Source organism: Canis lupus, chromosome 31 (genome assembly GCF_003254725.2).
Source record: "Canis lupus dingo isolate Sandy chromosome 31, ASM325472v2, whole genome shotgun sequence".
Classification (NCBI taxonomy): Eukaryota; Metazoa; Chordata; class Mammalia; order Carnivora; family Canidae; genus Canis; species Canis lupus.
In genome coordinates this window covers 27,307,474-27,332,226 of record NC_064273.1, presented here as the reverse complement: position 1 = coordinate 27,332,226, position 24,753 = coordinate 27,307,474, and the positions used below count along the sequence as shown (strand labels likewise).

Below are 24,753 nucleotides of genomic sequence, written 5' to 3'. Positions count from 1 at the left end.
TGTACGTTGGTCAGGTAAGAATTCTGTAGATCGTACACCTGCTGCAAGTAAAATGAAGCGGTGATACAGGACCAGATGATGCCCTCAAATGTCCTGTGCCCCAATTCCCACTTGTATCCGGTCAGCGGTGGGGCCAAGGACTTTACCTAGAGGGCAGCCCAACTACTGCAAAGCACTCAGTGGATTAAGATTTATCCGATGCAAATAAACGAAGCAGTCAGAGAGAGGGAAAAGTGTATTTCACAGTCATTACAAAAGTACATAAATTTAATAATGGTGACATAAATACAGTCCTTACTTATGACCAAATCGCACAATTACAGTCGACTTTTCCTCCTGGACTTTACACGGTGACAGGTCAGTCATTTCCGTCCGTAACTACAGGCTGACTGAGGTCATGGGCACAGGCTAATGAGAGACAGTCACAGGTCAAACAGACAACATACTCTGTACTTACCAAAGGGACGGTCAAGTTTCCCATATAAATATAATAAAATAATAAAGAATTTAACATTTCTTCTTTCACTCGGTTTCATAGATTTGTCAGGTGCTCACATACAAAAAACTACAGTTGACCCTCCCCTTTCCTCACTCCCCCCTCACCTCTCACTGGGTCTGGAATAAACCTGAGTTCACAGTTCAAGTTACCGATGGTGACACGGTTAGTCGTATGACAGCTGGAATCGAGGAACAGAAAACATGCCCGATGAGCTAATCCGCGATACAGGAAGACACTCATGTTCTCAAGGAAGGTACAATACAAGAAAGAGACATAAAGGGATAGATGTTCACAAGGCACAAGGACACAGCCTGCAAACCTGCAGAGCGGGACACCTGCAGCTAGCAACCATGTTCAAAAAAGGTTCCTTCACTGATCCAAAACCACACGCTTCACGTCACTTGGAGAGGTTTTTTTCAGAGGCGTTTCTTCTTTCTGCTTAGCAAGCTCCATTTTCGATGGAAAGTTCTGGAACCCGGTCTGGAGCCACACAAAGGAGGAACACCGACAACCTGGAGCCTGACTCCTTCCCAACAGGCCCCAGAGCCGGGATGACCCCAATAAGGGGGAAGCAGCAGCTCCGGGTCTCGTCAAGGGTCAGCCAGGACTGGGCCTCTGGGTGGCTTCCAGGGTCAGCCAAGTATCCACCGTTTCCTTGCTCAGTCAGAAACGTGTGGGGCCGACGGAGGTCAACATTGCGAAATGAGACAAGATGAAGAACCACCCCACGGCTCTCTGGCCCGGGTGGGCTGCCAGTGGAAATGAAGGCAGGCTTTGCCACTCCCCACGGCCACGGCCTGTTTCGGAATCAGGGGGCGGAGGCCTCGCCTGGGGGTGATCACAGCTGTGGGTTCTGCTCATGCCTGCACTCGTCAAGGAGCTGAAGACCCCAAGCCGCTGAGTGACCTGTCTCCTGAGCTAACCGCTCTCTAACCCATGCTGCTGTGATCTTTTTGTTCCAATTTTGCTCCTGACTGAGCGGCCCCCGCCCAGCGCCAGGGCCCAGGCCCCACGCGGAGACGGCCCCAGCAGGCCCCTTGCTAGCCACGGTCACACAACACTGGGATCTGCAAAATGTGCACACGGGATGGCGCAGACACAGAACCGGAGACGCATCTTTGGTTCGAGCCTTGGCAAAAGGTGTGAAAACAGAACGTGGACTCAGAGCACGTTGGAGGGACGCTGCCTTCCTCCGAGAAGCCGCGGTGCCGCATCCGAATGTGCTCGCCGCCCAGCGAGGCTGCTCGCAGCTTATAGCAAACTAGTTCAGCGCTAAACCACACTTGTTTCCTTGGCAGCGTGAAAACTGCGCTGGGCAGAGGTAATGAACGGTGCCTTCCGAATGCACCCACATCCAACCTTGGCATTTTCTCTCTTCCTAAAGAACCAACTGTAAGCATGTCCCATGCCTTCCAGAAGGATGAGGCTGCGTTGATAGGGCGGGAGAAACGCAGGGGCCAGCGCCCACGGCAGGCCGCCAGCCACTGAAAACATCACGGGGGTGGGGGGGTGGGGGGGGTCTGAGGCCCTCCATGCCTATCTTCTCGAAAAAACAGGAGTTTGGTAGGATCGCTTCTCATCTCCCCATCCAGGGGTTTCTAAATTATGCTACTTCGCTCTGACATCACATAAAGGGGGAAAAAATCATCTTTGGAAAAGATAACTCAACGCTTAGCAAGTTTCAACCAAAATAAGAAGATGGCAAACGCATGTCCCCTTTGGCCTTTTCCTTTCATTGGGCTGCCCGTGGTCTGGCTCCGTGTCTGCCCGGCTGCCCCTGCCTGCGCAGAGGGGCTGGTGCCGCTGGCGGAGGCTGCGGCCTGTCCTCCTCTGACGTGCCTGAGCCCTGGCAGTTGAGTCACTGGCTCCTCGGGCCTGCAGGGATTCACCCCTGCGAGAGGAAAGGTTGCGTGGCCTGCAGGAGGAGCCACCGTGTGACTGGCCGACTGCTGAGAAGCCACAGTCCTGAGAGGCACACACAGAGCAAAAAGTGAGGAAAGATCTTGCAACAGGCCGTGATGTGAGGAGCCCAGGGGCTGATGCACGGTTTCCACCCAGCAGCGGGCCCCGGGCAGGGGGAGGCAGGCGGATGGAGGACATGAACGATTGAGACTGCACCTGTAGCCAGCCCTCCTGGGAAAGCGCAGCATCTCCGGGGTCCCTGCGCAAGGCCGGGTTGTGCAGGCTTTGGGTCTGCGGGTTTCAGCTGTTCACAGTCGGGACAGGGCACGGCAGGAGGGGAGGAGACCTCAAAGGAGGCTCCCACGAGGCCTTCCGATCTTCACACCCCAAATCGTGCGTGGAACTCTGGTCATCGCTTTCTTCCGAAATCCCCAGAATCCTGCCAGTGGCCCAGGTTAGCACTGGCCTTTGACCCCGTCGGGCACGTCGAAGGAGAGGCTCACGGGGGCCATGGGCTGCAGCGGGGGCATGCTGGCCTCCAGGGGCCGGTCTGCGGGGGGCTGCAGGCTCTGCTGTCGCTTCCGCAACATCTGTCCGATGCCCATCATGGGGAACCGGCCCCGGCTTTTCACGCAATTCGGGCTCCCCAGGGGCTGCGTGCCGCCGCTGCTGGGAGCTGGAGGTGGGGGACACATGCCCTCCTCCTTTGGGGGGCTGTTCTTCTCCTCATGAGCAAAGGAGACCAGAGTGGGATGCAGAGGGGTCTGCAGAGGGGACAGGCTTCCAGGCAGCAGGGCCGGGGAGAGCGTCCGCTCCCCGGGATTCCCACGGGCCAGGCCCCCCGGCGAGCCTAGGATCCTGTAGTGATGAGACGGGGACGGCGGTTCAGTGTGGTCCTCGCGATCCACGGACTCGAAGGAGCGCACCATATCCAGCACCAGGGGGTCTTCCTTGGGCGGGACGCCAGCACCCCCAGGGCCCTGCACGGGGGGCTCTGGTCTCTTGACAATCCTGGGGGTCCTGGGGGGTGGGACGGGGATGAACTCCATGGAAGACGAAGCCACACAATTGGAATCTGAGGCTTTGCGGAAAATATTGCGGCAGCCGAAGGCATCTGCGTCCGAGAAAGCAAAGAAAATCGTGAAAGCCACAGAAACAGTGTGAACGGCCCTCCCCTGGCCGCTGTGGCCTCCTGACCCAGAGGGACCTTTGCTGGGGAGGCCAGAGGACACCACGAAGCAAAGCACCCCACGTCCGGAGGCCTCCACAGGGAACCACATGCTCCCTCTAGGACAGAGGGGACAGCAAGCCCCTGAGGCCAGTGACAAGAGGCCTCCCAAGTTCTAACCTGCCCATGGCGCCACCTTAACACCTGTTCTCCTTTGGTTGCTTAAAATTCTGGACCCTGCCAATGAGTCTTTGAATAAAAGAGGGACAGGGGAGCCTGGGTGGCTCAGTGGTTGAGCATCTGCCTTTGGTGCAGGTTGTGATCCGGGGGTCCTGGGATCGAGTCTTGCATCAGGCTCCCTGCGGGGAGCCTACTTCTCCCTATACCTGTATCTCTGCCTCTGTGTCTCTCATGAATAAGTAAATAAAACCTTTTTTTTTTTTAAGTAAATAAAACCTTAAAAAAAAAAAAAAAAACTCAACACCTGCCCCTTGTTCCATAATACTATGCACCCCGGTCTCTACTCCTGCATCCTAATCTCTATCCCTGAAATAATCTGTGCCCCAATCTCTGCTCCCACAATACCACATACCCTGTCTCTGCTCCCACAATATAGTGCGCCCTGCCTCTGCTTTCCCAAACCCCGCTTGCCCAGCTGGCTGATAGCACACCGTCTGGACCTTGACTGTCCTTGGGTTCCCTTGGGCATGCTCACAGCTTTCCCACGGGCACAGGAATCGTGTGTGCCCCAGGGGCCCAGACAGCCACCCAAGGACACACAGTGACTGAGCAGCCCAACACCAGCGGCCTAGATGGTAGCCAAGGCAACTTTGCAAATGAAATGCAACCACTTCCATCTTCATGTCTACTCCTGTGCATTCAGTCAAGCCAAGGAGGTAGACAGCAAGCCCAGAGGGCCCTGAGCCATCCTGGGTGTTTCTGACCCACCTTTGTCGGGGAAGCCAGACTTGGGGGCCTTCCGGTCCTTCAGCAGAGCTTTGGTGTTCTGAATTTGTGTGATGAGAGAGGGAGAGGGCTGTTTGTGTGAGGGCAGGTTCTTGTCCAACTTCTTGGAAAACGGCCGATGAAGCAAATCTCCTCTTTTCTCTTGTTCTTTGGGCTTTTCATCCTTCAAGTCAAAGTAAACATACGTACTCAGACACACGCAAAAATACACAATGTGGCTCCCCTTTGAAGAGTCGTCCAAGTAGATCTGAGAAAGCCCAGCCTCTCAAATCTCTGTTCTCAACTGCGTGTCAAACAACAGGACAGCTAAGGCCCGGTGGATGCTCCAGGGACGCACCTCCCTCTCCCTGGGCCACAGGCAGGCTTCCATCATCCCCAGCTCCCTGCACGGCACTGTTCCCAGGTGCTCCAGCAAGGGCGAGCTCACCCCTAGGAGGTCAACTGGTCCAGAACAAGCTGAAGGAACAAAGGCAAAGTGCATGCGGACTTCTAGAAATCTATGGTCTTATTTAAAGCAGGGACCTGGGGCGCCTGGGTGGCTCAGCAATTGAGTGTTTGCCTTCGGCTCAGGGTGTGATCCCAGAGTCCTGGGATGGAGTCCAGCACCGGGCTCCCCAGAGGGAGCCTGCTTCTCCCTCTGCCTATGTTTTTGCCTCTCTCTGTCTCTCATGAATAAATTAAAAAAAAAATCTTTAAAGCAGAGGCCTAAGATTTTGCCCACAGCAGTGGTTTCGCAAAGGCAACTTTGCAAATGAAATGGAACCACTTCCATCTTCACGTCTACTCCTGTGCGTTCAGTCAAGCCAAGGAGGTAGACAGCAAGCCCAGAGGGCCCTGAGCCATCCTGGGTGTTTCTGACCCTTCTGCATCCTTGGTCACGCGAGCCCTCGCCAATACGCTTAAAAGTGGCACGACTTGGCCATTTTTGCTCTAAGTCTTGCTTTTACTGAACTGTATTATAATCCCTTTGACAGGAGTGAATTTTACTGTTTTATGTAGTTTCAACCCCACAGCCTCTGGCATAAAGCCAGGCACAAAGAGAAGGCTTAATAAATAGTTACTGAAATGTCAGAAAAAAAAAAAAAAAAAAGCCAGTGAAAACCAAACTGAATGAGAATGAAGTTCGAGCTTCTGGGAAGGGTGCTTCAGCTCAGACGTTCCTTCTCTAGCCCTAAAGAGTGTTTGATGTTTACTGTTTCACAGAGGTGACTGAATTCCTGACCCCACCACCAGTGAGGGGGAAAAAAAAAGACAGTTTCACAGGTTTGCCTTAAATGTTAAGAACATTTGCAATTCAAGAGAGCTCATCCATTTTTCATTGATGCTCTTGAAAAGCTTCTTAAGGAAGCCTCTGCTGGTGCTCTAACAGCCCTTTCCAATGAGGATTTTCAAAGCTTTTATGGATTGGGGTTCATTACACCCAGCTGGCGGGTGGGAGAAGATGGCAGGGAAGAATTGCAAGTGGGGGTGCCAGGCCAGGGCAGGGGGTGGTCACCGTGAGGGCCGCAGCTCCTTAGGGCTGCAAGTCTGTTCCCAGTGGAGGGCTAAGGGGGAAGAAAGGAGAAACAGCTCTGCAAACTCCTTCCCCTGCGTCCTCAGAGATTTTTGGGGGGGGGACTTGGGGTGCCGGGGGTTACTCCTGAGAGCATGGCCCACGACAAAACAAGACCTGGCATCTTCTCTCACAAGACCAGGGAACAGCCAGGAGCGGTTAAATAATTCACCCAGGAGCTGGGTGAAAACGCAGATTCCCACAAAGTGGGTGTTCTCCACCCTTGCCTCCGCACACCTTCTGGAAGCCTGGGGCAGGGCCGGGCAAGAGCAAGGCAGCCACACTGGGGCTGGCGGGGGACAGGGACCAGGCTGTGGCCCCAGGGCTCCAGGTCGGCATCGGGGATCCCAAGAGGAGGCCTGCACTCCAGGTCATTATGCAGGACGCTAAGGAGGGGGACCGGGACGTCTGCTCCAGCCCATCTCGGTCAAGGCCACGATCTTCCACTATTTCCTTCTCCCTGTTTCCCTGAAGATGCCAACAGCCTAACTTTGCTCCCCTAAGGCCAACGGGAGTGAGCGTTCACACTCCCCGTGCCCCAAGCATCAGAGGGCATGTGCCAACCTCGTCCTGAAAAGTCTGGCAAAAATCTCCTCCTCTCGTGCTGTTCTTTCTCCCTCCGTTTTTATGAGAAAAGTCACGAGTTCTACTGTTTATACTTTAAACAGCACAAAGACAATCGAATGCACTTCTATGAAACACTGTAAAAAACGGTCTTTGGAAGAAAAGACAAAATCGCAGTTCCCTCCTTTTCAGGACTGTTTTCTAGAATGATGAGATCTGCTTCCTTTGGGGTGTTCTGTGATCCCTACTCTTTAGGGGAATGCCTGGCTTCACGGCTTCATCTTGGCTCCTCCTCAACTCTCTAGGTTCTCAAAAGCCAAAGGATCCCGAAGCAAGTTTCTGGGGGTCAGTATTGCCACCTAACTAGAGTGCAGTAGCACTGAGAGGTGTGCCAGGCATGAATTTTCTGTAGAAAGAGCCCAAGGATGGCTCTAGAAATCTCTCCTGGTAACTGACAAAGGGATATTTGGCATCAAACAGAAAGCCACTGTAGCGGTAGAAGGATGGGAGGAATGGAATGAGGACACCTGCTAGGGCCACCTTGCAGAACTTAATTCTAGAATCCTGCACCCTGGTGTTTTCTCCCAAAGCCCCCTTTGTTGGCAGAACGTCCTTCTCCAGCCCAAAAGAATGAGTGATTTCACGGTGACCCGTTTCTTAGGGGGATACCAAGAATTCACCACCCAACAGATCCAGGCCGAGGAGAACTGCTGGATCAGTCCGTGTGGATGGGTCAACAGCCCACACGAGAAACTGTTTGTGTACCCCCAGCCAGTCTCAGTGCCCCCTGAGCACAGGTGACCAAATGCAGCCAACCATCCAAGTATACCTTTCCATTTGCACACCCTATTTTCTCCACAAGAGATCTTCCGGGGAGCAGGATGCTACACTGCTTTATGTAACAGAAACAGATCTGCAGAGGGACTCACTCTGCTCCCCCTTCGGCATGCCTACACCCACTCCCACGCTCTCCTCCCAGCAATGCTGCTGCCTGCACGGCCTCTTTGACTTTCTTCTGATTCTCACACGCTCTCCACACCCACCGCAGCCCCCCACCCCAAACTCCCCAAGGCAGATCAGAGAGGGGACCCCATGAGGCCCCACAAGCAAGCCCCCCACGAAACAGCTTCTGGTTTCCTTTAAACCACTTTCCACCCACTGCACGTGTGCATGGTCATTTGCAAAGCTGGGCACTTTGAAGATGTGGACTGGACTGTCTACCCAAAGCTCTTTCAGTGTCAGGACTGTGTGACAGAAGAGAGCTAGTGAGCAATGGTGCACTGGGCTCCTGGAGGGCGAGGTCTAGAGGCCCGACAGCCAGGGAGTGGGAGGAGGAAAAGCAGGTCCTCAGCCTCTGAGAGCTGAGCCCCAGGGCCGGTCCCTTCAGACTCGTCTCTGGGACTCCAGCCTCCTGGGTTCCAGAGTGGGACTCCTCCCCCTTTCTCCCTAGTTTTGGTCCTCGGGTGCAGCAGGGTGACCTTCAGCAAGTCACTTCCTCTTGAGAGAAGTGTCTTCCGATCTACAACCACAAGTATGCTCTTCAAGGATTAAAAACGAGCCTCACATCTTATCTGCTTCATGATCTGAAAAGCACAGGTGCAGCCACACCTCTTCACCACCCCAGGCTGCTGGGAGAACTGTTGCCCTGGAGAGTTGCCCTGCCCCTCACATGGTGGAAGCTGACCACAGAGCAGAATGCTTAGCAGAAGAGCCTGGGGTCTGGAGGTGAGCTGAAGTTGTTTTCTTTGTAGAACTATCGAGTCCAGCTCAGCATGGCCTCTTCTGAAGGCCTGGTGTCCCTGTGAGGATGAGCTAACCTCATCTGATCATTTGGAACATCAGAGCCGGGTGTGGACAGGGAACACCTGGGATGGCCCAGGGGCCCGGATGGTGCTTGCTGGTGGCTTTGGGAAAGTCACAGAGAACTGAATCTGTCACAGGAAAAACACAACAGAGTTGAGAAAAAGAGGGCTCGGTTCCTAAGTGAGGCCCCTGAAGCTCTGGACTGCTGCAAGGCTCACTTCTCATACAGGTAGATGCACGAACGCAGAAAGGCAAGACAATAAAAAAATGGTCAACTAAACATAGAAAGCACCAGACTGATCTGAGGGGATTCTGATAAACCCACTCATTTTGGATCCTGCATTCTAATTCAGGACTGAGTGGGGCGGGGCGGGAGGGGGGGCCTGTAGAATCCAGAGCCCTGAGCAGAGATGTGAATTTCAAGTGTCAACGTGACTAGGCCATGGTGCCCAGTGTTTGATCCAACAGCAATCTAGATGTTGTTGTGAGGGTATTTTTTTTAAGATGTGGCTTTGAGTAAAGAGGATGACCCTCCACAATATGGGTGGGCCTCATGTAATCAGTTGAAGGCCACAAGAGAAAAAGAAGTGTTCTGAGGAAGAAGGAATTCTGCTTCCAGAAGGCCTTGGGACTGAGCTGGTACATCCACTCTTCCCTGGGTATCCAAGCATGAGACACATGCACACACACAGTTTGTTGGTTCTCCCTGGAGAACTCAGACTAATCCATCATAACCCCCCAAGCTCTTACCTGCACAGCATGGAATTCAAGGTCTCTTGTCCAGGTGTCCAGGGAGGCCTATGAAAAGCAACATTTACAACAATTTAAGAAGCTGTACCTGCTGTTTATCCCCGAAACTCTATCCCCTATCACTTGCAGCTCTGATTGAGAATGATTGGTTTCAATGTTTAGAGGCAAGAAACCAAACTCCTAAACCATCATGCACGTCGGCAGCAGGTGTTCTAATTCATGCACTGAATAGCTTTTCTAGGTAAGTTTTTATTAAAATCTAAGACACATAACGAGGGAATGCTCTACTGGTGAGGAAGCGGTTCAATCAGTGCATTTTCTCCAAGAACCAAAACATGCCTGAAAGCAGCACCCAGATCAAGATACAGAACCCAACTGGCAGCACCTGGAAATCCCTCCCACCCCCACCCCTGTCCTCTCCCAGTCCCCAAAGGTAACTACCATTCTGATTTCCAACAGCACAGATGGTCTGATCTGATTCCAAACTTTATTTTTACAAGTTGCCTAGGTTTGACACAGACGCCAAGCGAACATTTTAATATCTTACCTTTAAAGTTATTGCCCCTGGGATGGGTTGAATTGCATTCCCCCCGAATTCATAACCCCCAGGACCTCACAATGTGACCTTCGTGGAAGACAGGGTTAGGACAGGCCGATCGTGTCCACTTTGAGGCTTGGGGGGGCGGGGAGGGCGTGGGAAAGCACACTGTCCTTTGCCCTTGAGGAGGGGGCCTGTCGGGCAGTCACCTTTACAGAGGTCGTCCAGCCCCAATGCAATGGGACTGGTATTCTCATAAAAAAAGGGGGAAACTGGCGCAGAGATGCACACACAGAGAAGATCAGGACAGTGCTATAAGCCGAGGAAGCCCAAAGTGGGGGACCCCAAAGATCCCTGCAGCCCCTAGTAGCCAGGTGGCACAGGACAGGTTCTCCCCTCACAGCCCTGGAAGGGAACCAGGCTTGATCTCGGACTTCTGGCCTCTGGAACTGAGAGATGGTGAATCACGGCCGGGTGAGCCACCCTCGGTGTGACGCTGTGTGATGGGACGGCAGCCCCGGCAGGCTGATCCGATCCCCCTGCCAGGCCCCTGCACGACACTCTTCCAAGGCTGCCACGTGACTCTGCTCTACAGAGAAGCCCTCTGAGCTCGATTTTGCATTGCTCTGGACATTCACCTTTTTTTTTTTATTTTCCAAAGATTTTAACAAAAACAGCCTCTGGTTCTATGGGGTTTTATTTAATAAGCCAGTGGGAAAATGATGACTGCCCCTCCTCCACCCCACTATCCTCCAGGGCCTATTTTTATTTTTATTTTTATTTTTATTTTTTATTTATTTATTTATTTTATTTTATTTTATTTTATTTATTTTATTTTTTATTTTATTTTATTTTATTTTTTTTTCAGGGAAAGGAATCCCCGGAGCACATGCTCGAGATGTTCTTAGATGAGACATGTGTCCCACTTTTACAGACATATTTGCCACCTTTTCAAGGAAGTTAGTGAAGTCATACAAGAACAGCACTGTGATCCCAAGGGGGAAGTTTTTTCAACTTAATTCAGCTCTTTGTCTCCTAGGAGAAAAAGAACTGGGACTAAGAAAGAAGGGGCCACACTCCCTCCCGGGGCAGGGACACGTCATGGAGCCACCTCCCTGGCCAGCTTGTGTGCGACCTGAAGCCCATCCACCTCCTGGTGTCTTCTCCTGGACCAGCTGATGGCAACTGCAAAGAAGCCCACAAAGGCTCTGAGTGGGCTTTTACCTAGAAACTCTGGGCCCTTTCAGATCCTCCGAACACTTTTTCTAACTGGCCCCACTCCATTCCCCGGGTTCCAACAGAGGCGGGTTGGATAATCTAGTAATGGCCTGTAATTTAATTAGTCCAAGTACCACTACCGTTTGGAGAAAACAAATGGATCATAGAAAATTGAAATGCTCTTTTCCCATTAGTGTTCCTGTTTAAACCCTAACTGTTAAATATTTCAACAAATGTTTAAGACGCTTGCCGTGTGTTTTCAGGCCAAATGAGATAATCACCCGAGAAAAATGATCTGGGTGAAAAAAAAGGGGGGGGCCCCTTTCCATCACAGACGCTCTCAAACAATCACAAGGCAACCACGGACACAGGCATCAGCAAAGTGGCTCAGAGGCCACTTGGTGCATCTGTGGGTGCTGTTACTTGAGTTGCTTGAGTCAAATGCAGGGGCACCTGGGTGGCTCAGTTAGTTACAGGTCTACCTATGGCTCAGGTCATGATCCCAGGGTCCTGGGATGGAGCCCCCCACCATTGAACTTCCTGCTCAGTGAGAGTCTGCTTCTCTCTCTCCCTCACCTGCTCCTCCTGCTTGTGTGCTCAATCTCTCTCTCTCTCTCTCTGTCCAATAAATAAATAAAATCTTAAAAAAAAAAGAAAAGCCAGATGCAGACCAAGAAGCAAGGGAGTCTTATGGTGAATCCTACATCCTCTGTACCCCAGCTGAGGCGACAACCTCCGAGCAAGTGACCAGGAGATGTCCCTGCCTGCCTTAGGGCACGGACACCTGGTAACGATGATGGGACATGGGTGCTAGGCTGCAGGTGTGCACTCACCCTGGCATCAGTCAAGCGAGGTGTCCCACCTGGATCATTCCACCTTCTCCCCTTATGGTCCCAATTCTACCTGGAGACCCAGGTCAAGGTCCATTTGATTCTTTCATGTGTTCATTTGGCAAATATTTGCTGAGCACCTACCACGTGCCAGGCATCATGCAGATTCTAGGGATATCGTGAGGAGCAAAAGGGATGAGGCCTCTGCTCTTCTGGAAATCAGGGTCCAGAGTGGGAGAGAGGTGTGGGTCAGACACTCCCGTGCAAACAAAACGTGCAAATGGGACAAGCTCTAGGATGCAGAATGGGGCATGATGGCCTGTGGAGAGCCGGGACCAAAGGTTGAGCACAGAGAATGGCAGGGATCCAGGAGGAACTGACCCTGCCTTGGAATCTGAAGGTAGAAGATATCACTCAGCAAAGAGAGGTGAGTGGAACATTCTGGAAGAGGGGACAGGGTGTGCACAGTGCTGGCAGCCAAGAGAGCACATAAGTCTGGAGGCCCCGTGGGACTGAGCATACAGCTAGAAGCTGGGCTGCATGTGGGGTCCGGGGGACAAGGCTGGAGAGGCAAGCAGATGCCAGTCTAATCCGGTGGCCATGGTACCAACTTTGCCTTCCAGGTTAAGGAAGCCTTCGAAGGTTTGGAGCAGGGAAGCGATGGGATCCCATCTGAGTGTGGACGGCTCAGCTCCGGCTGGCATATGGAGAGGTGAGAGCCAGGCATTCATGGGGGGAGGGGGGGGCAACCAGTTAGAGCTGTAGCAGACATCCAGGCCTGGGATGGATAGGGATGGAGGGGCCGGACAGGGTTTGAGAGGTTTAGGAGTCAAGCCGGCATAACCTGCTCCAGGGGTGAGGAAGAGTAACTCCTGGATTTCTGCTCTGTACTGAGGGGTAGGGATGCCATTTAGAGACAGACACTGGGGGCCGGGGGGTTTCTGGGCACGCCGGATTAGAGACCCTCGTTCACACAGTGAGCAATTAGCCGGAGGGCTCTGGAGCTCAGGGGACCCTCCTGCCCTCAGCCTGAAAGCCATGCATGGGCTTGCAGCTCAGCCTTGATGCACTGCCACCCCCCACCCCCCCAGCTTATCCCCATCCTCATCATGCTGGTGCTGCAGCCTGGTTCAGAGGAAGGAGGCCTCCAGCCTGGGGTCAAGGCTAAGCCCCCACCCCCAGCCCCAGCCATCCCTGGAGTTCCCCCCAATTTCCCTGCCCTCGATCCTCCCCAACCCCGGCATCCTTCCAGGAGGGGCCATGGCATGGCCTCTCCTGCTCTTCACTGTCAGAGCCACCAACAGAAAGGTCTACGCTCACTGTCTTCACTTCCCTTCTTCCTCTTCTGAAACCCATGCAATCTCTTTTTGCTTTTGCCACTCCCACGAGCCGGTCCCTGTTAGACCCCCAGGACAGCTAACTGCTCAGCCGACACCACTGACCATTTTAGACGTGACCTTTCCCATGGTCTCCCTGCCGCCACTCCCTGCAGTGTCTCCTGCACGCTCCCAGGCCGCCCCTGTCATCCCTGCTGGTTTCCTTGGCTGGGGTGCAGGGGGCTCCTCCTCTCCATCGCCTTCAATCTCACCGTCCCTTGGCTGTGCCCAGATGCGACAGCCGTGCCACTCATCCTGCCCTACCTCGATGCTCAGGCCTGGCCTTCCCCTGGCTCCCGTCACATCTACACATGGTGCCTGGTAGCTCGGCTCTCCTGTCACCTGTGTCACTGGACTGGCCTGGGCCATGCCCCGGTGCTCCCCGTCGCTGTCGAGGAGCCTGGCACGATGCTCAGTCACCATCCATGGCCTCACTCAGCCTTTGCTCAAGAAAAACCCGGGAAGAACTGCCTTCCCTGGGGTCAGGCCCTGCTCGTGCAATCAGGATGTAAACTGATCCGTAAATGGAAGCGGGAAGCGGGCAGGCCTCATGCAGGGCACGGAGGAAGGCTCCTCTTTTGATCAAATGGAACCATTCCGGGGACACGCGGCAGAGGCTCTGGAGGGGAAATCAAGCAGATTCCCGGGAAAATTGGGGAGAAGGCAAAGGAGCTGCATCTAAGTGCTGAGTGAGGAGTCCTGGAAGGGTGGGTGGGGGGGCACCCTCACCCTGTGCCCCTCGCCCGGGATCCGGCTTTCCCAGGCACAGTCTCTTCACAAGCACATATTTGGTACCACTTGCCACATGATACCAGTTTTTACTCTGAAATCAAAGAATCTTGGTATTTTCTCTTAGTTATGCACTATGTAGCATCAAGTTGCCAGGAACAGGTGCCTGGAAAAGCTTGCTTTCCCCCAAAACCTTTCCCTGTCCTTCATTTTACTGTCTCCTTCTGGTGCCAAGTGTTACACTCATGCATATTTTTGAGCATCTCCCTTTTATCTTTTGAAGCCCTGACAATGGTTTCCAACCTTGGCCACTCAATGGAATCAGCCAGGGAGCTTTAAAAATACTGACACCCCTCCCCGCCACTGCCCCTCCGCCCTTCAGCTCCCCTGCCCTGAGACATGAGATTCAGGGGAAGTGGTCTGAGGTGCAGTCTGGGCATTCAGATGTTTAAATGCTCCTAGGTGGAGATCCCTGGGTGGCTCCGTGGTTTAGTGCCTGCCCTCAGCCCAGGACGTGATCCTGGAGTCCCGGGATTGAGTCCCACATCGGGCTCCTGCATGGAGCCTGCTTTTCCCTCTGTCTGTGTCTTTGCCCCCCCCCCCCTCTCTGTGTCTCATGAATAAATAAATAAAATCTTTTAAAAAAAATGCTCCCCTATGATTCTAATGCATGGCCACAGCTGAGAACCAGAATCAAACTGATAGTGGCTTGACTGTAAACCATTCTGGGGGGGACTCATTTAAGCAAGTAAGTATTTGTCTTTTGTCCCACAATCATTGGTTTCCTTTCCATTCTGCTCTCAAAATGGAAATCCACTCTTCCTAAGCAAACCTGGCTTTTGCTCTGGGGGGTCACTCACCTCATAGGGCTCCTTGGTGGGCCTGCACTTTTCTATCTGGTAGAGCTGGGTCTTGTAGCAAACGCTGTCCTGGATGTCAGATTTCTGGATGTCAGAGGAGAAGAAGGGGAAAAAAGCAGGGCTTAACTCACAGGAAATAGAAACATCCACTAAGCAGTCATTAATTTTCAAACCAGCACTTGGCTGAGAAAGTGCCCAAAGTGGTTGGCAAGCCAGTTAATTGTGATGCAAAGCCTCGTCCGAGGGTGGCCTGCAGGCAGGATGTGGGCCTCTGGGAGAGCCCCAGACCCAGGGCCAGGCAGCTGACTTCTGTTACTGGCTCTGGCAGGACAGGGCCAGTTAGTCCTGGGCACGTCGCCACTCCTTGCTGGTCTCAGTTTTTTTCATCCGTGCAATGAAGTCTACTCTAAGATGTGAAAGCAGAAACCAATTATGTGAGCTAGAAAGAATAACTTATTTTATTGACCTGCTAAACAGGATATAGATCTTGCTTATTGGCTTATTGAAAAACAGCCCTCGTCTGCCTGCCCACCCAGTGAGTCACAGCACATTCATAATACAGTTTAAAGATGATGGAAAACTGTTATCTAAGAGATGTAGGTGCATGACTAAGGTGCGATCCTGTCTGGAGACGGGCAAATTAAATGACTAATTAATTTACCAACCAACAGATATTCACGGAGTGGCCTTAAAGGCTCCCACACAAAATCCACACTTCTTGGTTTTAGGAAGAAGAAATGAGAACTGGGAGACAAAAGGGAGAAATGGCAAATAATTAAGATATGTATTTTACTTTTTCATTCACTAGTTTTGGTTTTAAAATTACGCATGGGTTGCTAGGTAATTGGTTGATGAGATTAATAGTTAGGACAGTGCGTACTGTGCAATTAAATCAGCGATGTGTGGAAATTACGGAGCAGACCAGCTGCAGCTGTTTGCAGGGATCAATTCACTCGAGTTAAAAGCAGCCCCTCGCCTAGGCATTGGTTCTCAGACCAGGTACGCCCCATGATTGAAGGGTTAAGTGCAAGACAGACACAATAAAGTAAAAACATTGTCCAGCGAGAACTACACTCGCTGAGTTTCCAGGGAACATGCTCAGTAAACAAAGCCAAGGCGAGCTTTGCCACACTTGCATGCCACCCCGATGCTGGGCAGAGCGGAAGAGCAGAACAAGCAGATGGCAAGAAACAATGACAAACAAGACACAGCCTAAGAGCATCAGGGATTGTTTAGGAAGAGTGTGAGTAACCAAAGTTTGTATCTGTAGATGTGGAGGTGGACAGAGGAAAGAAAATATTTTAAAACTGAAAGTCCCAGGGTGCCTGAGTGGCTCAGTCAGTTGAGCATCAGGCTCTTGGTTTTGGCTCAGGTCTTGATCTCAAGGTCAGGAGGTCAAGCTCCATGCCGGGTTCCACGCTCAGTATGGAGTCTGCTTGGGATTCTCTCTCCTTCTCCCTCTGCCCCTCCCCCTGCTCACGTGCCCCTGCGTTTTCTCTCTTTCTCTCTCTCTCTGTCTAAAAATAAATGAATCCTTTAAAAAATAATAAAGTCCCTTGGGGTGCCTCACTGGTTCAGTTGGTAGAACATGCAACTCTTGATCTCAGGGTTGTGATTTCAAGCCCCATGTTGTGTGTAGAGATTACTTAAAAATAAATCGATCGGCATCCAAAGAAGTTCTGCCAAAACAATGTTGAAATAGGCTAGCTTATTTAGGAAAGTAGCAATTTCATCCTTTAAATATGGAATTGTGAATTTTATAGTCAGCTTCATGGAGACACTTTTTTTAAAACTAATTTTAAAACTAATTTGAACAACAGACTTCATTCGAAAAAAAAAATCAGCATGTTGATCCTCTTTTGTTCCCTTTTACTTGACAGCTATTTATATTCTTCACTACTAACTTCTACCACAGTGGTCCCCAAATGGTGTGACCTTGAATCCCATATAAGTGAAAAAGGTATAGGAAGGCACCTACAGTACATGCATATTTATAGCTAGAAGCATACGCCACTGTACTAACATACGACACACATTATAAAACATAGATCAAATAGGAATTTAAAGGGATACAATAAACAAGAAACATGAGGCATGAGGTCTTCTTATTAAAAAGAAATGGGTGGTGCCTGGGTGGCTCAGTTGGTTATCTATCTGCCTTTGGCTCAGGTCATGATTCCCGGGGTCTTGGGATGGAGCCCAGTGTCAGGGTCCCCACTTAGTAGGGAACCTGCTTCTCCCTCTCCCTTGGCCCCTCCCACTGTACTCTCTCTCTCTTTCAAATAAATAAATAAAATCTTAAAAAAAAAAAGGGGGAAATGGGAAGCAGCTTTGAGCCCAATATCTTTTAAGTTCATCGTTGCAAGAGAATAGAGAACCTGGACACAGCACAAGAGATTTTCTGACTCCTATCACATAATAAAATGATATAAAAAATACAATGTGTTAGGGCACCTGGGTGGCACAGTCGGTTAAGTGTCCAACTCTTGTTTTCGGCTTAGGTCCTGATTTCAGAATTGTGAGGTCGAGCCCTGCATCAGGCTGCATACTCAGCTTGGAATCTACTTGACTCTCTTTCCCTCTGCCCTTCCCCGAGGCACTCATGTACATGCACACTCTTTCTCAAATAAATCAATAAATATTAAAAAAAAAAAAAACCACATCAAAGGTCCTGTCTTTCTGGCCCCAACTTCTCTCTTGCAGTAGCTTTCCTGTAACTGTGACACCATCTCTAACATCTAGTGTCAAAGCTGCATATTTGTCCCTATCGGAAGTGTCATCCCATCACTGCTTATACAGGGCACATTTTATCCCATAAAAAAACACTGTTCTTATTTTTAAAAGCCTTCTACTTGAGAAGTCTTCTCAAGTTCCTTCTACTTGTTGAGAATGTTTCTCCTGGTGTACATCTTTCCTTTGGCGATTCACCCAAAAAGTACTTCTGTGGATAATTTCAACTGTTGGAGCAAAATCCAGCAAATTCCCTAAGCTGAGTCAGCTTAGAAACATCTGCACGCTCATCCAACTATTTAACAAACCTCCCGATGAGCTACTTCTTCTATTCAGCAATGTTTTCTACACATCTCCCAAATCAATTTACTAAAGAGATGCCCTCGGACCATCTCGTCTTCTGGGCGTTATTGTGTGATCATTTCTGCCACAGCAGGGAGAATAGCATTTCCCCAATTGTAGGTGGATTTCCATCTTTAGCTCTAACACAAAAGCCTCACAAAAGGCTTCTAAGCCTATTGTTTAGTGGAATTTTGTGAAACACTGCGTTGGCTATCACATGACTTTAAATTACACTGAAAAAAAAGTTAAAAAGCACTGAACAAAACTCTATAAGTTCTTCATGTTCTGTTTTCTAAATGTCTTCCTAGGGGCACCTGGGTGGCTCAGTGGTGGAGCGCCCCTGCCTTTGGCTCAGGCCGTGATCCCGGGGTCCTGGGATCGAGTCCCGCATCAGGCTTCCTACAGGGAGCCTGCTTCTCCCTCTGCCTGTGTCTCTGCCTCTCTCTGTCTGTCTCTCATGAATAAATAAGCAAAAATTTTTAAAAATTAATAAAAAATAAATGAATTTCTTCCTAACAGTGATAGCCCCACATCATCAGATCTCAAGGCGCCATATACACACATAGGGTGAGGGTCACCCTTCATGACAGTGGATTTGCAATCAAATCTCCAACAGGCACCTTGACAATTCTGAATTTCTCTACCCAGTGGACTTCCTGTTAGAACTGGCCAGTCTCCACTACTCCGAGTAGGAGAAACAGGAGTGGTATAGAGAACCATACTGCTTTTGATCAAGTTTTCTACACAGAATCATTTTTAAGTGGAGAGAGATGATTTAGTCACAGCTAGATACCGAAGCACAGAAATCCCTTCCCCAGGCATATATGAACTGCCTGTGGCAGAGGACAAAGGTGACCCGGGCATGAGGGAACCACTAACCCACCCCCGGCTTGCAGGACTCCCAGCTGTACCTCATCTGTGGCACAGGACACCTGTACCCTCTGATGCCCGGACTGCAGGCACCAGGGGTCAAGCCAGTAAAGCACCATTTCATTTTTACTTTCCAGAGAAGTAAAGATAAATAATGGCCTCCTCATAAATCAGGCTTCAGGGATGAAATCGCCCGAGAGGCACTGCCCCCCAACATTTATGACCACAGAAGTCCCCAACACCTTTACCATGGGAACCCAAGGAGCTAAGAGGTAGACAGAAAAGGCAACAGAGAAACTGAAGGGAAAAGTGGCTTGAGTCTCTCATAGAGCTGCCCAGGGCTTCACTCTGTGGGAGGATATTTGAAAAACACCTCAGATAAAAAGCACTAGCTACCTGAGAAGCAGGTTTGGCTACTATTTTATCCCACATTCAGAAACTCAGCCTCCCACTAATTTAAATTAACAGCTCAGATCAAGTGTCAGCAAGTGAGAAATACTCTAGGTGTAAGAGCTCCTTTTTCCACAGCGAGCAGAGCAAAACTGCCACTAGGGCCCCACTCACCCCTGACAAATAGCGCTCGAGTTTCTTGTTTAAGAGGAAGTAGATGGCAAGGATGTGGCAGGCACGGTTGGAGAGCACAGTGTTGATCACGTCACTGTTCTTATAGCCCAGCTTCTCCGTCATGTGAAGCACCACACTCGGGCTCAGGTCCTCCAGGGAAATCCTGCACAGGACAGCGAGAACCTGTCACCTCTCCATCTCCACTGAGAGGCTCTGGGGCCCCCTCAGGGATGCTCACAAACATGGAGGCACAAAGTACCCCCTCTCCACCACCACCAACCAGGGCCCCTATGGAAAAAGTGTCCATCCATCCACCCATCCACCCATCCACCCATCCATCCATCCATCCATCCATCCACCCATCCATCTACCCATCATCCATCCATCCATCCATCCATCCATCCATCCACCCATCCATCTACCCATCCATCCATCCATCCATCCACCCATCCATCTACCCATCCATCCATCCATCCATCCATCCATCCATCCATCCATTCATTCACTTGACTTGCTATTAGGAACGATTTCACACACACAGAAAAGTAGTGAGAATAGTGTAAGTACCCTTTGTGCACCCAACACTGGAATCCACCACTGTTAACACAGTGGCCCTATTTTCTTCATTTATTTATTTATTTGTTAGCTTATTTAGTGCTCAAGTATTTTAAATCACAGACATCATGACCTTTCTTACACAGCCCAGTGTGCACCTTTAAGATCCAAGGACATCTCCTGCAGAATCCCAATACTGTCCACACACCCAATAATTTAATAATTTTTAAATAATTTCTTAGGATTCTCTAATATCTAGATTATATTCAAATTTCCCCCAATGACCCTCAAATTTCTTTACAATCTGGCATTCTTTTCTAAAAATGTGTTTATTGGACATGGGTAGAACCTACACTTGAGTTGGGTGTAAGTTGGGCTGGGAATGGAGCACATTTAGGGGCCAACCCAGACTGTGTTTAAAGAAACAGCGTGCGATCCCACGTTCATAAAGAGGGAATTAGGGGCTTGGCTATAAAGTGGGGTGCTCTCAGAGGATAGATCAAAGCTTCTTCACAGGAGTATTATGAAGATAAACTCCTTAGGAAGAAATACATGCCTGCCATTCATGTATCCACTCATCCACTCATTCATTTAATCATTCCTTCCACAAGTCCCTGTCTCGTGGAGACTACATTCCAGTGGGGAACAGAGGAAGTAAATTCATTTAGTCTTCAGGACAATCTTATGAGTAGGAACTACTATTATCCCTATGTTACAGATGGAAGAAACTGAGGCCCACAGCTTAAAGTGACTTGCTCTAGGTTACACAGGCAGGAAGGAGCAGCCTCTGAATGCAAACCCTGGTAGCCTGGCTCAGGGTCTAGATGCTAGACGTCTACACTCAGCAGCTCTCATATAAATAGACACGAGGAAGGCTATGGAGAACAAGAAAGCAGGCTGAGGAGTATAGTGTGTGTGTGTGATGGTAGTAGGGGCTTCATCACCAAATAGAACATTCTAAATCCCTTCAGGGAGCTATAAATAGGGCACTCTGAGCAGAAGGCAAGGCAAGGACATCTAGCCCTAGAGCTCTGTAGCCCGCCAACACTGCACCAAGGGTCCAAGGACATTTTTGTTATGGGACCTCAGACCATAACACCCTGGGAAACCACACAGAATAGCTTCATAATGATACAAAAGGGTAAGTTGGCTTGCCAGAGTCATGGGCCAGTTGGAAAGGGCAGCAAAAGCAGACCTAGGTCTGCAGACCCTCTTCCACCACCCATTGGTATAAACTATGGCAGCACTCCCTCCTTAGATATGGGTAAGTGCCATCCAAAGAAAACACGCCCAAGGAACCACAAAATCTGCCTCCCCGCCCCCCTCTGTTTGCCACAAAATCACTAATTTTAAATAATGGATGGGAAGGGGGTTGGAATGACTAATGGTAAAAATAACGTCTATTAAAAAAGAATACAAATACTTGAAGTTTGCAAAGCACTTAACTAAAGCAGAAGACTAGATTTTGGAAACTACCCAGGAAGTGTGCAGGCGTGGCCCTGTCCCCTGGCCAATCAGACCACTGCCCTGTGCTCCGTCCTTGGCCAATCAGACCACAGCCTCACGGCCTCATACCTGGCCAATCAGATTATGGCTGTGTGAGCCACCCCCTGTCAGTCAACCCAAGGCCACCCTCAGCAGCCTGCCCTCCACCCCAGGGAGGGGAGAGCCATCCAGGAGAGGGGTGCCACCAGGGTGGGGCTGGGAGGTGGAGGGGAGACGGGGGTGGTCAGCAGGGGCAGGCACCCCATCTCTGCCCTTCATATCCACTGTCTTCAGAAACAGGAGAGCTCTGCCAAAAGGCACTGTCGACTCTATTGATTGAGGTACAATTTAACATTTGCAATAAGCGACCTGTACCTTTGGAATTCTGCAATACCAGTTATTTAATTCTTGCTATCTCCCCACGTTTGGACTGATAGAGACACTAGGAAAATGTTCCAGAACACTTGGTGTAATTCTAAGTAAATTCGCATTAAATCCCTTGTTACACTACTATGGCTTAATCCCACCCTGTGTTACCCATCACCTTCTTTCCCTCCCACCCACCTCCAGAGCTAACTGGATGGGGGAGACTGTCCAGCCCCCACCAGGGTGCTGAAGGAAGAAGGCAGCCAAGGTCGCCTCCCTAAAAATATCTGCTCCCAGCACAGGGAGGCCAGCCGGGTGCACAGCAAACTGCTGATTGACTGGCCTGAACTTTTATTATAAAAGGTTGACTTTTAAAGATATTTTCCTCTTGCCTTTTGGAGATAACTTGGAAGCCCAAATGACTTAACAGAAGGCTTTACAGAAGAGCGATCTAAAACATAAGCCCTGTATTCTCACTCTTTCCCCAAAGCAAAACATTTTAACATCTAAAATCACTGAATCTGAGGCTAGGTATGTTGGGAAGCTATAAAATATAATACAGCCTATATTCTCTCCCTGATCACATGTTCTTACTGCATTTATCTGTGAGCCAGTGATGCCAGAAAAATAACGATCAAAAGCACTTTATTTACTTATTATTATTATTAATTAATTTTTTTTTTTTTTTTTGCCCTACACATTTTTCAAAATAAAGGCTCCCGCAAGAGTTTAGATCTCCGGCTTCCGTACTTTACAACGGAACGTTGATTTGCCTCTGGAACAAAGTGAGCAGTGGGCCTTGTGTAACAGAAGACAGTAAGCGGTTGTTTTCTTTAATAAACAGGATCTTAACCAGTTTCACAACCCAACTGGTTCACGTGCAGCCTTTCGGCTTTCTGACCATGTCCAAATGCAAAAATTGCCGACCTGGCCAAACCAGGAGGGGCTCCCCGAATTGAAGTTTCAATCTACAAATGCCTGCCTACCACCTGTGGAAAAGCTACAGCACGAGGCGCCTCTTCGTGAGTGAGGATGCGGCCCACCAGGAGGGGGAGAGTGTACTTCCAATACCAGCTCCGCTTCCTTTGAACAGCTGCCACGTTGAGTGGATTGATTATGCTCATTTAGGCAGTGATTACATTAGCTTAATGACTCATGTGTCTGCCTCCAGTCGCCCCTCCTTTAGCAGAAAGCGTACCTGTGTGCTCCCAGCCTTCAGGAGCATCGGTAATGAGGCATGGCTTCTCGTCTTTGCTTTCCATCTCACGTCGAGGTAATATTTCTGGTGTCTGTTTCAGACACGGGCCAAGCAGAGCCAGTGTTGGAAACCCGCAGTCTATTTCCAGGTTCCCTTGGTAACCTAAGTAACCTGGACTTTGTTTAAATTACCTCTCAAGAGTCAAATGCTAGAATTCTAGACGGCAACCGAGTGAAACCACCTGACCTATGGCCATGGGGAGTGTAAATCTGGCTCAGAAGCATGGATGCAGACTCCACCTGTGGCCTTTGGAGTTCTTCTAGAACTTTCTCCCCAACACAGAGCCCTGCCTGCCTATCGTCTTTGGAGAACTCGGTGCGACAGCTTTCCTAAGGCTTGGTGGATGTTTCCAGGCCTTCCTGGACATTTTGAAAATATCTGTTCCCCCTTCACCAGTGGTCCCTGTTCTCATCTGAGCTTCAGACTAGAGTGAGCAGGCCTGGGACCTAGAGTATGGGTCCCAGGCCTGGTGAGGATCCTCATTCCTTCACTCGGGTCGGTTAACAATATGTCAAATGGGTAGGAAGAGAGTACAAGGAAATGTGTTCTGATGTTTGTTTTCCAATCTGCAGTCAGTACAGCAGCAATGGAGACATGTGGGCCACCAGCAGGTGCCCCTCAGTGTTTCCACTCTGTGGCAATGCTTGCTCGAAGCATTCTCCTCTTGGAAGCTCCTGAGGTGAAGCCCTCACCGGAAGCCCACAGGGAAACATGGCCTGAAGCAACTGTCTCCTTCTACTGCCTTTTCTTCGTGCCCCCAACATTCTAGGGCAGGGGACTTGGGGCTGAACCAAACATCAGAGCAGAGAAGCAGCAGAAGAGGAGTCCAAGGGGTGGTCTGAGAGGGGAGCGGGTCCATTCTACTGGATGCGGCCTGATGTTGGCAGGAGAGCTCAGGAATGGATCTCACACACACTCAAACACAACCAGCTATAGGCACAGACACACTCAGACACACATACACACTCATTCAGGCCACAGCTAGTCTAGACTAGACTAGACTAAATGGTCCCTTTGTGTGAATTAGAAAGAGGTGCCAGACTGTGAAGATGCAAGTCCCCGGGATGAGTGTGATGAGGGAATGTGGGATGGACTTCACCTTCCATCCACCCTCTCCCGGGTGCAGGACATACTCTGCACAACCACCTGGGATGGCCCTACCCACACTTCCCCTTGGGCACCGAGGTGGGCTTGTCTGTGGATGTGTGGGCTTGGAGTGGGGGATGGGCAGCCAAGAAAACACACAGCTTTTCCTTGAATCCCCTACAGCTTCCTGTCCAGAAGTATTCAGGGCTCATATGACGGTCCCATCTGGCCTCAGAAGGGGTCCCTCTGTGTGTATTTGATTACCTGTTGGGATAGGTGACATTACACGGCACTTTGCCCGTATAATTCTCATTAAGCCAGCGATTCGCCAATGCTTGCTGAATATTGGGCCTCTTCACAGGATCTGGTTCCAGGAGAGAGCGCAGGAAGTTGATGGCGCCTGTGAAGACAGTGGGCAAACATACTCATGTTATAGGCTGAATGCACATGCCACCGAGACTCGAGGCAGGTCCACTACCTCTCCTGAGTCACTGCCAGCATTGATCTATTCCCTGGATCTCTGGGTGCCTCAAGTCCAAAGAGTTTAAGATATTTGTCCAAGGGATGAAACTGGTACATGGTAAAGCAAGAACCAATTTGGGTCTCCCCATGCCCTGCACTTCCCAGTACAACCTGTGGTCTTAGCTTGCAGCGCATCTCTAAATGCGAGCCAAAGAGATGTTCTAGCTCCAGGCTTGGAGGATAAAAGAAAGTAAAGAGAAAATGCTTGTCCTCAAGGTGA

The 24,753-nt window shown here is 50.3% G+C and overlaps 1 protein-coding gene across 3 annotated transcripts in view; it reads right to left on the bottom strand.

Annotated features, from left to right (window-relative positions):
• Positions 1-217: 217 nt before the first annotated feature.
• The window catches only part of HUNK (hormonally up-regulated Neu-associated kinase), a 106,688-nt gene continuing 82,152 nt past the window's right edge, over positions 218-24,753 (bottom strand). For all 3 annotated transcript variants that reach the window (XM_049104530.1, XM_025449758.3, XM_025449759.3), the window contains exons 6-11: positions 24,276-24,411; positions 19,262-19,424; positions 14,756-14,839; positions 9,205-9,252; positions 4,518-4,698; positions 218-3,515 (exon numbers count right to left, since the gene is read on the bottom strand). In XM_049104530.1, coding sequence (XP_048960487.1) covers positions 2,857-3,515; positions 4,518-4,698; positions 9,205-9,252; positions 14,756-14,839; positions 19,262-19,424; positions 24,276-24,411 — 1,271 coding nt within the window. In that variant the 3' untranslated portion in view covers positions 218-2,856. The remainder of the gene's footprint in view (positions 3,516-4,517; positions 4,699-9,204; positions 9,253-14,755; positions 14,840-19,261; positions 19,425-24,275; positions 24,412-24,753) is intronic.